The 16,289-nt window shown below is 57.3% G+C and overlaps 1 protein-coding gene across 1 annotated transcript in view; it reads left to right on the forward strand.

Moving 5' to 3' along the window:
• Window positions 1-16,289, forward strand: part of MYO18B (myosin XVIIIB) — a 57,090-nt gene that overhangs the window by 18,836 nt on the left and 21,965 nt on the right. The window contains exons 20-34 of the mRNA XM_069031336.1: window positions 715-907; window positions 1,451-1,560; window positions 3,809-3,874; window positions 5,125-5,253; window positions 5,509-5,652; window positions 6,794-6,883; window positions 8,129-8,248; window positions 8,354-8,462; window positions 9,110-9,234; window positions 10,700-10,854; window positions 11,171-11,294; window positions 11,911-12,105; window positions 12,216-12,326; window positions 12,996-13,100; window positions 15,239-15,385. Of these exons, the coding sequence (XP_068887437.1) occupies window positions 715-907; window positions 1,451-1,560; window positions 3,809-3,874; window positions 5,125-5,253; window positions 5,509-5,652; window positions 6,794-6,883; window positions 8,129-8,248; window positions 8,354-8,462; window positions 9,110-9,234; window positions 10,700-10,854; window positions 11,171-11,294; window positions 11,911-12,105; window positions 12,216-12,326; window positions 12,996-13,100; window positions 15,239-15,385 (1,923 nt within the window). The remainder of the gene's footprint in view (window positions 1-714; window positions 908-1,450; window positions 1,561-3,808; window positions 3,875-5,124; window positions 5,254-5,508; window positions 5,653-6,793; window positions 6,884-8,128; window positions 8,249-8,353; window positions 8,463-9,109; window positions 9,235-10,699; window positions 10,855-11,170; window positions 11,295-11,910; window positions 12,106-12,215; window positions 12,327-12,995; window positions 13,101-15,238; window positions 15,386-16,289) is intronic.

A 16,289-nucleotide genomic window follows, 5' to 3' on the forward strand; every position in this document is an offset into this window, starting at 1 on the left:
ACAGATCACACACAGATCACAGATCACATACAGATCACACAGATCACATACAGATCACACAGATTACACAGATCACACACAGATCACATACAGATCACACACAGATCACACAGATCACACACATCACACAGAAATCACATACAGATCACACAGAAATCACAGATCACATACAGATCACACAGATCACATACAGATCACACAGATTACACAGATCACACACAGATCACACACAGATCACACACACCTTGCTGCTTTAATCCTCTTAAGTGCTCAGACAGTAACCAGCCCTCGGTGCTGGGCATGGGCCAGGCTCCTGCTGCTCTCACACATAATTAGGTGTCCAAACACGCTTGAGATGAGGCTCACGCTCTGCTGACTCCCTGACCAGCCCATTTTGGGGTCTTGCCTGTGCCTCACAAACCCCCTGCCCAGCATCCCTCAACCACAACGATCTTTAATCCTTCCAACCCAAAGCATTCCATGATTCTGTGAATCCTGGTAATTTTTGTGGCCACCAACTAAAAACATGGGACATTAGGAGGAAGGGTCCTGCTCACCACTCGTGTTCACCCCTCTGACTGGAGCTGCTCCCAACTCGGAGCTGACTCCTCCACCTGCCCAGACACCCTGCAGGCGCACAGGGAGCATTTCCCGCTGCCAGCACGTGCTGACCCTTTGTCCCCTCCATCCCCACTGACCTCTGCTGCCCTCCAGGATGCCCTCACCAACCTTCTCCGACGGTCCCAGCTGCACTTTGTCCACTGCCTCCTCCCAGGGATGGGCGGGGAAGGGCCGGTCCCTCGGCCCCCGGCGCCGCCGGACGCAGCCCCACAGCTGGATGTGGTGGCCCTGAGGACACAGCTGGAAGGGACCCAGCTCCTGGATGCCCTGCGGCTCCACCGTGTTGGTACGTCCAGACCCTGCCCTGGCCATGCCAGTCCCACCCTCTGCTCCCTGCCCCTGGCTCAGCCCTTCCAGCCTTTGCTCATCACCTGCTGCTCACCAGCAGGCAAGGAAATCCCCTCCATTCAGAAGTCCCCTCAATTCAGAAATCCCCTCAATTTTTATTCTTGCTTTTTGCATGGGTTCTGAGCCCCTCTCATGCCTGAGCTTGGTAGCTGCAGCTCCAGTGGAGCTCCCCTTGGAGCATCTGTGGATCAGGCTGGACCTGCACTGACCATGACCACAGCCCATGCCATGTGCAGAGGAAGCTGTGCAGGAGGTCCAGGGGCATGTCCTGCCTGACACAAGGTGCTGGGGTGGCATCTGGCCACCTCAAACTCATCTCAGTACCCTCTGCAGGGGTTTCTCTCTCATGGCAGCTCCCCATGTCCCCTCCACCCCCGGTGCCCTTTGCTGTGCACAGGATGTCCCAGCAGGTCCCTCCCCAGCGTGCCAGTTCCAGTGCCCTGAGCCTGGTGCAGCCCCCAACACTCCTGTGTGCCCCCAGGGTATTCGGATCGACTGCTCCTCACCCAGTTCCGAAGGCGCTTCCAGGTGCTGGCTCCGGAGGTGATGAAGAAGCACAACTCTGCCTACGAGGTGCCAGATGAGAGCAAGGTGCGTGCTGGGCTGGGGGGCACGAGCTGAGACCCCCACGTGGGGCTGTGATGATGCCAGAGCTATTCCAGCAGGACGGGGCATGAACTGAGGGCAGGATCTGGGCACTGCTGTGGCCCAGCAGAACCAGTCCCTCTCCCTGGCTCCCCCAAAACCAGGCAACATTCCCAGGGACCCAAGAGAGCAGGGACTGTGGAAGCTGCTGGGCACGGGGCATCACCTGCAGCCCGGGGAGACTCCTCACCTCATCCCATGATGCTGAAAGCCAAAAGAGCTCAGGAAGGAAAGCAGACATGTGCCAGTTTTATTTGTTTCCTGGTAAATTTGTAGCAGAACCGGGGCAAAGCCATCCCTGGAATAGGGCTATGGATGAGCCAGGAAGAGCTGAGAGGAGCTGAATTAAAGCTGGGCACGTGCTGTGTTGTGCAAACTGCAGCCAGCATGTGCAAAGGCAGTTAAGACCTCGGGATTTAATAAGACAAGTCTGACAATCAGGAAAGGTCAATATTGCTATGAAATGCTGTCGGAGGCAGAGGGTGCCTTGTCAGCAGCGTGTAAGCAGGGGATTTGGAAAATCCCATCCTCCCTGGAGCCACAAGGGTTTGTTAGCTGGGAAATGCTTCCCAGGACATGGCATTAACCCGGCTGCTGGAGCAGGAGAGAGGCTCGTCAGCTGTGAGGGGACAGTGCAGTGACAGCTGGCTTTGCACGTGTGCTGGGATGGGATGGGGCTGTCCTGCACAGCCCACACCAGTCCCAGTCCCAGCAGTGCCACCACAACAGGCACAGCAACAGCACTGGTGCTTCCTCACCGGTCCAGGGCAGGACACTGTGATCCACATCCCTGTTCCCTCGTGTACTCCATCCCTGCTCCCTGGTGTACTCCATCCCCGCTCCCTGGTGTACTCCATCCCCACTCCCTGGTGTACTCCATCCCTGCTCCCTGGTGTACTCCATCCCCACTCCCTGGTGTACTCCATCCCTGCTCCCTGGTGTACTCCATCCCCATTCCCTGGTGTACTCCATCCCTGCTCCCTGGTGTACTCCATCCCTGCTCCCTGGTGTACTCCATCCCCACTCCCTGGTGTACTCCATCCCTGCTCCCTGGTGTACTCCATCCCTGCTCCCTGGTGTACTCCATCCCCGCTCCCTGGTGTACTCCATCCCCACTCCCTGGTGTACTCCATCCCCGCTCCCTGGTGTACTCCATCCCTGCTCCCTGGTGTACTCCATCCCCGTTCCCTTGTGTACTCCATCCCCATTCCCTTGTGTACTCCATCCCTGTTCCCTGGTGTACTCCATCCCTGCTCCCTGGTGTACTCCATCCCCATTCCCTTGTGTACTCCATCCCTGTTCCCTGGTGTACTCCATCCCTGCTCCCTGGTGTACTCCATCCCCACTCCCTGGTGTACTCCATCCCCATTCCCTGGTGTACTCCACCCCCCCCCCCCTTCCACAGCTACTGGTGAGGTCAGGGGTGCAATCCTGCTGCTCCTGGGTCCATGGTGGAATATTCCTTCTGCGGGTTTGTCCTTCGGGGAGGAGCTGCGTGAGGCTGCCGAAGGATGTTGTGTGGAGTGAGGTATTAGCAGAGGAATTTTGTAATGATTTCTGCAGCCCAAGGGCTTTCAAACCATCCACCCGTGCAGACAGCGTGGCTGCCCCAGGGGAATGGCCGGTGGTGCCGGCTGTTATGTTCATGTTTTAGTCCAAAGCTCGGAGTAATTGAGTTCAGGCTTCTTCTTGGGATAATCCTCCTGCTCAAATCTTCCAGGGAGTTCCGTGCTGTGCCATGGACTCAGGGAGAACTCAGCCCTTCCCCCTGTTTTTGGCTCCATGGGATGAGCTGTTGGTGAGGTGGGCAGGAGGGGAGCACTGAGTGCTGTTGGATGGTGCTTGGGCAGGCACTGTCCCCTGTGTCACCTCCTGCCCATTCACCAAGGCCCTGCCAGACCAGGGATGGCAGCAAAAAAGGGCAAAATCTTGCCTGCAGCTGCAGATCTTTACTCCCCATGCTGCTGAAAGCCTTGGGGGAGGGAAGTCCTTGCGCTGGGACTTGGGACTGGGCAGTGCAAGTGGAGGAAGAAAGGAGGGCAGAGCTGGGTGCTCCCTTGTGGGGTGCCACAAAGCTGGATGAACCCTTACTGGGTGCCTGCGAGGACTGGGGGTCTCTGCACCCCATGTCAGCAGGTCACAGCAGGGTGGGGGTGTTTCCTGAGCAATCCCATGATGTGCCCCTTCTCTGCAGGCTATCGAGGAGCTGTTCCAGGCGCTGGATCTGGAGAAGAAGAGCGTTGCCATAGGACGCACCCAGGTACCATGACTGGGCCCCGCTTCCCCGTTGCTCTGGTGTGTGTGGGGCACAGCCCCATGCCAGGCTCCCCAGCAGCCCAAAGTTCCCCAAATTGGAGAGAAAGGCTCCCTTCACTGCTGCCTGTGGCACCACGTGGGCTGGGAAACAGCCTCGCTAAAAATCAGAGCAAAAGGCTCCTAATTCTCATCTGAAAGCAGTACCCTGGGTAAAACTCGTACCTAATTACCAAAATCCAGCCAGCCCCTGGTGGTATTTAAGTTCCTAATTACCACTGATGTCTCCTGGTATTGAAGGGGGCTTGGGCAGATCATGGGTTTGCTGCAGAGCAGGAACTGTCACAGCAACAACATTTGAACTTCGATGTGACGGTCTCAAAGAGAAATTAATTTCACGTGCGTGCTCGCCTTCAGCTCTGGAGTCTGTGAAGAAAGAATTCATGGAACGGGTTCTGTGGAGCAAAATGACTTTCTTTCATCCTGCACTGTGCAGTTTGTAATTATCTCCTCTCTGGAACCCTCGTCCTTAATCAATAGCGCGGTGGCAGCCCCGGTCACATCTCGTTAGGGACGAGTTCGCTTTGCCGTCGCTTTGAGCATTGATTTTGTACCAGCTGCGAAACTTGCGGGCTTGGGGAGTTAATTCAGGCATTAATGAGGCAATCGAATGGGTGGTGGAGCAATCACAGCATCAGCTCAGGAGAGCCACTTTCCTTGGGATTGTGCTTTGATTCAATTTGGCGTGGTTAAAATGCAGCTCTCCCAGCACAGCCCGTGTCACTCGGGGGTTATTAAAGCTGGGCCATGCAAATGGGTGGGAGCTCCCGGTCCTGGATTCCAAGAGCTTCTCCCAGCAGCGACCCAGAGACACCTCAAACACTCAGAGATCGATACCGGCCTGGATTTGATGGCATCAAACACATCTGTGTCATTTCTGAGGGGTTTCTGACCAGTTCAGTGGAAGAAAACCTCGTGGTTCATTTTGGTTATGTTATTGTCACATATCATTGCTGTTACCTGTGTGCAGCTGTGTGTTACCTGTCAGAATCCACTGCCAGTGGAGGTATCCGTCCATCCATCCATCCATCCATCCATCCATCCATCCATCCATCCATCCATCCATCCACCCATCCCCACAGTGGGGGGAAAGGGGAGCATCCCAAGGGAAAAGTTTTGAGGAATTACACCTCGAGCAGGAGGAGGGAAAGGTTTCAGCCCCCAACCTGGGGTGTGTAACCTGTTCCTTGCTGCCAGGTGTTCCTGAAGCCGGGGGTCATCTCCAGGCTGGAGAAGCAGCGGGACAAGCTGATAGCCCAGAAGATGACTCTGCTCCAGGCTGCCTGCAAGGGCTTCCTCAGCCGCCAGAAGTTCAAGAGGCTGAAGGTACCCATCCCGTGGGTTGGGGATACCTGAGCCCACCCAGGTCAGCGCTGCTGGGGTATGGCCCAAAGCACTCAAATGACAGCTCTTTCGAGCTCCTTTGAAGGGTACCAGGTTTACCATGAGCCATGAGATGCTGTGCTGCCATCCCTGAGCTCCTCTGCCACCCTTCCCTCTCCAGCCCGGTGTCCCAGCCCGGTCCTTCCCAGCGGTCCCGGCCATGGCTGGGTGAGGGTCATTGCTGCTGTGTCCCCACAGATCCAGCGCCTCGCCGTCCGCTGCATCCAGAAGAACCTGGTGGTGTTCCAGGCAGTCAGGCACTGGCCCTGGTGGCAGCTGCTGAGCCACGTTCGGCCCCTGCTCAGCGTTAACCTCGCCGAGGAGCAGCTCCGTGCTAAGGAAGTGAGTGCCAAGGGTTGGGATGGGATGGGTGAGACAGGCCAGGCCAGGCCAGGCTGCTTTAGGGGCTCTGCCAGGTGGATTGGTCAAATTGGAAGTCACTTCTGTGCAGGCAAAGATGTTTTTGCCACCATCCAGACGTTGCCATCTGTTCTTAGCGCTGCAGTTTTTGCCCTGTGTCACACGTTCTGCAGGGCTGTGGAGGGAGAAGTGGCTTCTTCCTTAGAGGGACAGTAGCAAACACACCACGTCCCCACAGTCAAAGCCCATTCCAGGGTTCTCCCACTGCCTTCTGCAAGCTCCAGGAGCTGTGTCCCCTGAGCCAAACCCCTGGGAATGGGCTGGTCAGCCTGTGGGATGCTGGAAGATGAGCATTCAAACATCTGTGACAGAGGGGACTCCGCTCTGTATTGTCCCCAGTGCTGTGCTGGCATCCACCTGGGTTGCCCTGAGTGATGGGAGATGTTAATGGACATTTTTTGACACAGGAAAGGCTCCTTTCACCCCTCTGCACCCTCTGAGACCTGTGCTAAATTCCTAGTCCATCTTCCCTGGAGTCCTACTCCTCCTGTTGCTTTAGTGAGGTTTTAACAAGATGTTTTCAGGCTGGTTCAGATGAAATAAAAGCTGCCCAAACCTCTGTTTTTGTCTCCAAACCCACCCGGGATCCATCAGGCCCCATCATCTGTTAACCTCTGTTTTTATCACCGCTCTACACGTTCTGCTCCTGCTCAGTGTTGGACATCAAAGCAGAACAAGGCTGCGTGGAGCAGCTCCTGCTGCCTGGGAAGGAATCACAGCCAACACTGTGCCTTTGCACCGTGCTGTGATACCTGCCAGGGCCCTGGGACGCTTCCTGGGCATGATCCAGGCCCTTGGCTGTTCATCCCAGGCTTTTGAGGTTTGCTGCTGTCTCATAAAACATGCTCTACACATACCAAAGCTGACATTCCCTCCGATGGAATTCATGTCAGGAGCCGTAGTCCCGGCAATTTGCAGTGAGCAGCCTTCAAAGTTGCCTGGTAAATTTTATTAATAAGGCAGCTATGTCCCTTCCACTTATTTTGAACAGAAAACAAGGTTTTCATAAATAAACCGAGGATGCTGGAACTCTCTGTGCGTGTTTTTTTCCAATCTTCCCTAGGAGGAGATGGCGGCGCTGAGAAGGAAGCTGGAAAAATCCGAGCAGGCGTGCAGCGAGCTCAGACAGACTACAGAGAGTCTGGAGAGCAAGGTACAGCCCCAGAACCTCTGGTACAGACCCCAAAACCTTTGGTACAGACCCCAAAACCTTTGCCACAGCCCTGTTTGGCCAGGTTGGGAAAGAAGCCGGTGGACAGGAGCACCAGTTCCATCAGAGCAGGAGGAGCCATGGGCAGGGGCAGATGCCAGGGATGGTCCTCTGGGCAGGACTCTGGACAGGCTGCAGTGTCCAGCTGCAGAATTCCAGGCTGGCATCACTCCAGGCTGCCCAGAGAAGCTGTGGCTGCCCCATTTCTGAAAATATCCAAGGCCAGGTTGGACGGGGCTTGGAGCAACATGGGATAATGGAAGGTGTCCCTGCCCATGGCAGGGGTGGAGTGGGAGGAGCTTTAAGGTCCTTTCCAACCCAAAGCATTCCGGGATTCCATGATCCCAGCTGGCTGCTGGTCCTCTCTGCGTTCTGCTCTCAGATGCGCAGCTCCCATGTGATTGTGCCTGGGATTTTGCCAAGCACCATGAGGAGAAGGAGCTCCCAAGGTTTCTATAAATACCCTGGGCTTTCCCAGCTCCCTTGCCTGCAGCAGGGCTCAGCTGGGTCTAGGCTGCAGCTCTGCCTCACGGTGCCAACAACCCCCAAGGCCAGGAACCTTCTTGTCAATGGGAAGGGGGTAAAGACGGTAAAGATGATTTAGTTTAAGCTCTTTGTTAAAGGTGAAATCACCCCCATGAGGCTGGGAGTGCTGAGCAAGGCGACTGCCTCAGGGCAGACCTAGGAAAACACTGTCTCCCCAGGGAGAGAAATCCTGTGGGATTTGCTTACTGGGTTAAACTTGTGGGAACCCCTAAGGAGCTGGTGCCTGCACTATGTGAGGTTCCTTAAAATGCTGTCAGACAGCAGGAAAGGAGTGTTGGAATGCCGTGTTTTCCCGTGGCCCTGCTGCCTCTGCAGCCCCTTGCTGGGCCGGCTGAGCAGGAAGGACTATGTGCCCATCTGCTCTGCGGAAAATGGAATTGATTTTCTGGATTAATAATTCTCCCCTTCATTCATCTGCTCCTGGTTTCAAAGGAAATTTAATGTAATCAAGCAGGACAATGGAGACACGTGCTGAGCCCTGCCTGCAGCGCAGTGCAGGCAGCTGCCAGACGGGAGCCTGGGCTCCTACTGGTGACACTGGTCAGTGCTGGTGTGCACTCCCAGGAACAGGCAGAGCTGTCAGGACTCTGGGTGCCTGTGGGATGGCAGAACTATGCCCAGACTGATGCCCTGCTCCCCCAGATCATCGACCTGACCACGGAGCTGTCGGACGAGCGGTACAAGGGCGATGTCACCTGCCAGGCCCTGGATGGGGAGCGGGCGGAGCGGCTGCGGGGCACCCGCGAGCTGCAGGAGCTGCAGGTACCAGAGCCCTGAGGCTGTGACAGTGGCCGTGCCATCCCCCTGGCACTGCCCTCCTGAGTGCCCCAGAGCCAGATAGAGCTGCTCCCTTCCTCCCTTCCCCAGAGCAAACACGACCAAGTGCAGAAGAAACTGGAGTCGGTGGAGAAGCAGCTGGAAGAGGCCCAGCAGCTGGTGCAGCTGCGTGAGATGAAGATAAGTGGCTCTGGAGGAGGTAGGGATGTCCCTCTGGAGGCAGTGCATGCTCTGGGCATCCAGCCTGACCTGTGGGGCCACAGAGAAGAGGGCAGGGGTTTGTCCCCCCCAGTCAGTGCCACTCTCCAGCCCCAGGCCACTCCAGTGTGTTCTGTCATCCTGCATTGCTCGTCCAGTGGGAGCTGGCAGTGACAGCTCGGTCACACTCCGCTCTGGCTCTGGCATGGGGCTGGTGGTGCTGCCAGGGACTGTGCCCCAGGGTGCTGCTGGCAGTGCCTCGCAGCCCTGGCACTTCAGGGTGGGTCTGAAGCAGGTGTGGAGTGAAGAGGAGGCTGCTGAGGCATGAGTGGGATGGGATGGGATGGGATGGGATGGGATGGGATGGGATGGGATGGGATGGGATGGGATGGGATGGGATGGGATGGGATGGGATGGGATGGGATGGGATGGGAGGTGGTGGGATGTGGCAGGATGGGCTGTGCCTGAGGCAGGGCATGTGTTCTTTGTGACCGGGGCAGCCTTGGGCACACAGAGCAGAGCCATGCCCTGTGAGCTCCATGCTGGTGTCGGTGCCTTGTGCATCCTCCTCCCTGCCCCCAGCAAGGCCAGGGGGGCTGGTCAGGCCCCAGCACCCACCCTGCACCCCTGGGTGTCTCTCCTTGGCAGAAGATGAGTGGCAGGTGAGGTTTGACTGCGCCCAGACCGAGATCGTTTTCCTGCGGAAGCGGCTGGCGCAGCTGGAGGAGCGGCTGGAGGCCGAGCTGGGCACCAGGACAGCGCTCGAGCAAAAGGCAAGTGCTGCCAGCCCAGGAGGGGCCAGGGACCCCGAGGGAGCAGAGCTATTCCTGGAGCTGGTTGTCCTCTCCCTGCTCCCAGGAGCTTTGCAGGGCTGAGCCTCAGCATTGCATCTGCTTCTCATTGCTGCTCCCACCGAGCAGGGGAAACCAGATATTTTCTACTGGTTTGAGCTTCAAAAATCACTTTTGCATAGCAAAATCCTGCCTTGGTCAAATGTGAGCGTGGGCAGAGGGTGGGGAGCTGTGGGCAGGGGATTTTTGGTGGTGGGGCTTGGTGCTGCTCTGCCTTTGGGATCTGTACAGGGCTCTGCTCTCCTCATCTGCCACACAAAGAGCTGCTGCTGGAAAGAGCTGGCAGCTCCTGAGCTTTGCCCCGAGGAGGGAAAAAGCCAACGTGCTTCCCTGAGCAGTGCCTGGGAGCCAGGTCACTCCCCATAAGGACAAAACAAAGAAATAAAGATTTCTTATGGTACATTAAATAGTAATAAGAAAGAAGCTGAGTCTTAGGAGCTTGGGTAAAGCGAAGCAGCCCATTTGCTCTCACTTTGGAATTACAGGCTTCATTAACACAAGATTTTGCTTATTTAAAGTCATTCCTTAACGACTCCATTCCCTGGCGTGGGAGAGCTCTGCGTGTCTGTCCCAAACACAACGGGAATCCGTGGGGATTCCAGTCCAGACGCTGCTTTTTGCAGAGAAATGGGATCAGGCACGGCCCTGTGGTAGCTCTGCTGACTCAGCAGGGGGGGCTGGGATGCTGCAGGCACTCAGGAGGGTGCCTGGAGCTGGAGGGGTCACAGCACCTCAGGTTGTCCTTATTTAGTGAAAAATCTCTGGGTGAACCTACCCCGAGGTAGGCTGAAGCCAGGCTGAGTCCTGGTGGGGATCTTTTCCAGGGGTTGTGCGCTGTGGGGTCAGTGGGGTTCCTTCTCTGTGGGTTCTGTAGGGTCCATGGATCCAAGAGTCCCTTTTCTGTGGGGTGTGTGTGCCATGGAGTCTGTGGGGTCCGTCCTCTGCAGGATGTGTGGGGTCCATGTGTCCCTCCTTTATGGGGTGCATGTGCCATGGGATCCGTCCTCTGTGGGGCCCATGGGTCCCTCCTTTGTGAGGTGCATGTGCCATGGGGTCCATCCTCTGTGGGGTCCATGGGGGTCCATGTGTCCCTCCTTTGTGGGGTGCATGTGCCAAGGGGTCCATGGGTCCATGTGTCCCTCCTTTGTGGGGTGCATATACCATGGGGTCCATCCTCTGTGGGGTCCATGGGGGTCCATGTGTCCCTCCTTTGTGGGGTGCATGTGCCACGAGGTCTATGGGGTCTATGAGATCCCTCCTCCTTTGTGGGATACCTGTGCTGCGGGGTCCATGGGGTGCACGTGTCCATCTTCTGTGGGGTCCATGGGCTCCATCTGTCCCTCCCCCGGGCTCCACGTGCCACAGTCTCTGCCACCCCCTCCCGCAGCTGGGCGAGGCGCAGGCCGCGTGCCAGGCGGCGCGGGACGGGGCGCAGCGGCTGCGGCGGCGGTGCCAGCGCCTGGCCTGCGAGCTGGAGGACGCCCGGGTGCTGGCCGAGAACCAGCAGAGCCGCAGCCACGAGCTGGAGAAGAGGCAGAAGAAGTAAGGCTGTGGGGAGCACGGGGAGGGCTGGGGGTGCTGGAGCAGGAGCCAGGGAATGGGGAGGATTGGGGTGCACGAGGAGCTGCTGCAAGGGTGGGGTTGGTTTCATCTCTTTCGGCTGCTGGGAGTTATTTTTCCATCCCGTTGCTGTGTGACTGACACGTGGTCTGATCCCACACTGGGCTGGGTTGGAAGGGACCTTAAAGCTCATCCAGTTCCATCCCCTGCTATGGGGTGGGAAGATCCCCCTTCCACCCAGAGTGCTCCAAGCCCAGCCCAGCCTGGCCTTGGAGAGGTGACGGGTGTTCCCCTCCAGGTTTGACCTGCAGTTAGCCCAGGCCCTGGGGCAATCTGCCTTCGAGAAGAGCCTCCGGGAAAAGTTGTCCCAGGAGAACACGAGCATCCGCTGGGAGATGGGCAAACTTCAGCAGAGCCTGGAGGTGAGAGGAGACCCCACTTTGCTGCGTTGTGCCCAGTTTTGGGAACAGGTCTGGGAGCAAAGCCATTACCTTTGCAATTAGAGCAGAGGCAATCAGGAAACTTAATTCCAATTTCTTTTAGCACAGCTCTGTGTGTTTAAATAACTCTCTCCTTCCAGAAGAAGGGCTGTTGCTATGTACAAGTGATCCCCATCCCCTGATTCAGCTAATCAGGGCCACCCCCCATTTTCACTGGGGTCATTTGTGCTCTTCCTCACATCCCTACCCTCAATCCCACCTTCGGGAAGCTGCCAGTTTGTGCCCCGTGGGATGGGGCTGCATCAAAGGCCACCGTGGTGGCAGGGGCACGGCTGCTGGGGTGGGGGGGAACCCCCAGGGCTGCTGCCAGCACTCCCAGGCAGCAGGGGCTGCAAGGAATCCATGGGGGACATGCCCAGGGGAGTGGGAAGGTGAGGTCAGGATCAAGAGGGAAAGGTGGGGATGGGGCTCTGGGTGTGGGGTGGGGGCTGCCCAACCCCTGCTGCTGCTCCAGGGGGTTGGGATGATGCCACTGGAAATGCTGTGGGTTCTAAGGGTGGGGTGTGAGTGTCCAGGCTCTGACCTCCGCTCTGCCCAGCACAAGGAGGCCGAGGTGGCCAGGCTGGACCAGCGGGTGGCCGTGCTGGCTGGCCGAGTGCAGGAGCTCAGCACTCCCGGGGCCACGGACACGGTGCCCGCGCTCAAGAAGCAGCTCTGGGACCTGGAGGGCAGCGCTGCAGAGCAGAGGAAGGAGCTGGAGCGGCAAACGGCCGCCGTCGATCACCTGGAGCAGGTAGTGTGGGGCTGGGGAGCCAGAGGTGTCTGTCCCTTCTGGGCACATCGAGCCCAGGCCAACACCTTCCTCATCCCCTCGGGGCTGGGCGTCATCGCTGCGTGTTTCAGGTTCACGAGAGGCTGGAGCTGGAGATGGAGCGGATGAAGCAGATCCACCAGAAGGAGCTGGAGGACAAGGACGAGGAGCTGGAGGATGTGCAGAAGTCCTGCCAGAAGAGGGTAGGTCCTTGTTGAGTGGGGGTTGATGCTGGGTGCTCCCCAAAGCTCCCCATGTCCTCCGCAGCCATTCCAGGGGTCCATGTTCCCAGGGAAGTGCCAGGGTGCTGCTTCCCCACCATCACCCCAGCCTCGGTCACAGCCTGGGGGTGCAGATCAGGCTTTGGGTCCGGGGTGAGCCCCTGCCACGCTGGAGGGGCTGTTGGGGACAGTGTGTGAGAGCCACACATGAAGCAGCAGATGGACCTGCTGCTCCCAGTAACACCAGTGTCCCACCAAGGGTGCCAACTCCAGGGCTTCGAGCTTGGGGATGATTTGCAGGAAATACCATTTCCACAGGGCCATGAGGTTGGTGGGTACAAACACAAATTCCAGAGCTGCAAGGGCAGCCCTTGGGCATGTCTGGGTGTGCATCAAATAGCCCATCCAGTCCCCAAAGTCCTGCAGGTCCCTGGAGTGCTTCCCCTCTTCCGCGCTGGCACTGCCAGGGGTAGCAGGTGCTCCAGGGGACAGGGGCCATTCCTGGTCCCCAGTGCTGGCTGCAGAAACCTCGATGCACTCCCTCTCCTGGGGAATGCCACATCCCCACCGTGGCACTGGCTTTGCCCTGCTGGGACATGGGGCTTTGAGGGGTGGCCGGGCACTGAGCGTGGCTGGGTTTCTCCCACACAGCTCCGGCAGCTGGAGATGCAGCTGGAGCAGGAGCACGAGCAGAAGCAGCTGGTGCTGCACGAGAAGCAGGACCTGGAAGTGCTGATTGGCACCTTGTGTGAGCAGGTAAGGGGACAGTGCCCTCCCAGGGGCTCCTTCGTAGGCCATGTCCTGCCCTAAAAACAGGAGCGGGGATAAACAAGTGCAGCCGGAGCAGCAGCCATGCAGCTGCCCACGGTGCTCCTGTCCCTCATCTCTCCCAAATGCCAGCCAGCCACAGCAGGCACTGGCATCTGGAGGTGTTGGGACTGCAGGGATCACACAGGAGCCACGTGGTCCCACTAAGGACCCGCAGAGGGGAACTGTTCCCATTTGTATGGGAGAATTATCCAAGCAGGGGGAGGCATCTGCTTTTTGCTGGTGTTTGATGAGAGTCAAACAAGCCAGGTCTAGCACTGGAGTGCATCCAACTGCCTAGAAAAGCAGTTTATCCAAGCCTGCTTGTAGCAGAGGAATTATATCCCAAGCACATTTGGTGAACAAATCCTTTTTCCTTCTCTGATGAGTCGGTGGCAGCAGTTGAAGAAAAGCACGCCGCGTTCTGCTCCTGCTCAGTCAGCAGGTGAGGGGCTGCACGCAGCCTCCAAGGGCAGCCCTTGGCATCGCCCAGAGGCCATCCCAGAGCTCTGATGGCTGAGTGAGGTCACCACCCGGCCCTTCCCCCAGGGCTGAGGGTGGCACCAGCTCAGTGTCACCGTCTTGGTGGTGCTGCACCCCAGGACTCCCCAGAGGATCTGTCCCGATGCCTCCTGCCCACCCTCATGTTGGCACGAGCTGGATTTCACCATTTCCCCAGCCCTGGCAGTCCTGTGTGTTCATTGACCGGGATGAATCTGGGATCTTTGCAGCACCGGAATGGGGGGAATATTTCAAGTAGACACAAAATGGTCTGACGAGGTTTATCCAACACAACCCTCCCGGCTTGGAAAATGTTTTGGGAACTGTCACAATAAATACTGCTGTATCAAAGCAGGGGATTATTACAACAGTCCAACATGTCCTGCTTGTTTGGTGGAGAAGAGCTGAGATGGATGAGGAGGCAGCAGGAGCTGGGGGGAGCTCACGAGGAAAGGCCCCTTGTCCCTCCAGTCCCCGGGTGTTGCCCTGGCAGCCCCCAGGCCCCCAAGGGCAGTCCTGGTGTCAGGGAAGGGGAGATAGAACTGCGTGACACAACCACAGTTTGGCAGCAGCTATTAAATCAAATCCTGGCTTTGTCACCTAAAAATCCTGGGCTGCAGTGGCGGGAGGGGGCAGCTGGTTCCAGCCACGGCGCCAAATTTATCCCCCGTGGTTGTGGACAGAACCTGAGCAACAGGAAAATGATGTGAGCAGTGTCCAGGATCCAGCTGGCGGGATGGCAGGAGAACAGCAGTGCTGGTGCTGCAAACACCCTCTGGTTTGCAGAGGCGAGTTCATTAAAAAATGGGAAGAAAACAGCCAACCCAGAAAACTAATTAAGGAAATGGGAGATGCCAATGATTTCTGGTTCCAGCAAATTCCAGCCAGCTCTAAAGCAGGCTACAAGGTCAAATCCACTCAGTTGATATTAGCCAGTGAAGAGAAAAGAGGAGAAGGAAGGGGTTTGAAAAAAGAGCCGTGGAAAACAACCTAAATGGAAAATGTTCTTATACTTCAATTACGCTGAAATCAAGCACTGAAACCATGTCCCTGTTTATTTGGTGGTTTTCTAATTCCTTTATCCCTGTAACCATGGTTGCTCTCTCCCTCTCTCCAAGGGGGAGCGTAGAGGGTGGGTTTTTTTAAGATGCTCCCCGCAGTTGTGTGGCCAGGGGTGGTCACTGGGGGGGGTGTGGCCGATGGAGACCGGGGGTGGGCAAATGTTTTCAGAGGAGCAGCTCTTTGGTGGGGAAAAATATGGAACACCCCAGAGGTGTTCAAGGGAACAACTGGACGTGGCACTTGGCGCTCTGGTGTAGTTGGCAAGGTGGTGATCAAATACTGCACTCAATGATCTTGGAGGTCTTTTACAACCTGAGTGACTCCGTGATTTCTCCAGTAATATATAAACGGATATAAAAACGGTAATATCTACTCATTATTACTCAATACCTTCTTGCCTCACGACCTCAGCATCACCAAAATACTCCTAAACTGCATGGGGAACACCCTTGGGGTGGGTCAGAAGGGCCTGATGGAGGTTTCGGGAGGCAGCAGGGCTCAGACACCCCCTGTCCCCTCCCCAGATCGGCCACCGCGACTTCGATGTGGAGAAGCGCTTGCGGCGGGACCTGCGGAGGACCCGCGCCCTCCTGGCCGATGTGCAGCTGCTGCTGGCGGCCCCAGCAGAGCCCGGAGCCAGCAGCCAGGAGCTGGAGCACCTCCGCAAACAGGTAGGGAGGGGGAGCTGCGAGGAACATTCCCAGCTCTCCCGGTTTGACCGAGCGCTGACACCCGGGCGGGCGCCGCCGAGAGTCTCCTTGTAAGGAGCACTTCCCTGTAATTAAGCCAACGGTGTTGAAGTGGTTTTCCCTTTTTTTCCTGTTAATTACCTTCTGTTTGGTGCGTTTCTGTGTGTCTCATACGGCCGGGCTGGGGCGGCGTTGCCATAGGGATGCTGGAAGCGGGAGAAGGGATCTGGGGGATTTGCCGTGGTTTGAGCGCCCTCAGCCCTGGCTCAGCGGTGCTGAGTGACCTGGGCAGCTCTGTGCCAGCTTGTGCCACCACACTGGGGACAACCCCGGCCCCAGGGTGAGCTCTGGGTCCTGCGGGGTGCCCTGCCACGGGACAGGGGTGCCACGGAGCTGTCCATCCCCTTGTGGGCTGTGTATCCTGCAGTGCCAAGCAAGGGCTCAGCAAACGATGCTGGTCCTCTAAAACCGCTCAGGAATTAATCTGTTCTGCACATTTCCCCTGGAAACGAACGAATCTGGAGGCACGAGCGATTCCAGCAACATCCAGACATAATTGGGAGGGTCGTTGTGCATAAATTAACAGCTGTGAGCAGCAGCTGTTCCCACCTGTGCTGAGGGAGAAGGGGAAGGTGAGCTGGGCCTGCTGGAACCAGCGCTGTGTCCGTGCCCATTCCCGTGTCCGTGGCCTTGCCTGTGTCCATTACCTGGATGTCCAGGGCAGGGGCTGGCCATGGCCAGGACAGGCAGTGGGAATGGCCATTTTTTGCACTCACGTGTTCTCTCTTAAATGTTACTGACCCAGCGCTGTAGTGCTGCACTTGGTTAATCCCTCACTATTTCCCAAATCCCACTTGCGGGCTGGAGAGGTTGCACTGTCCCTGCT

This window comes from Aphelocoma coerulescens, chromosome 15 (genome assembly GCF_041296385.1).
Source record: "Aphelocoma coerulescens isolate FSJ_1873_10779 chromosome 15, UR_Acoe_1.0, whole genome shotgun sequence".
Classification (NCBI taxonomy): Eukaryota; Metazoa; Chordata; class Aves; order Passeriformes; family Corvidae; genus Aphelocoma; species Aphelocoma coerulescens.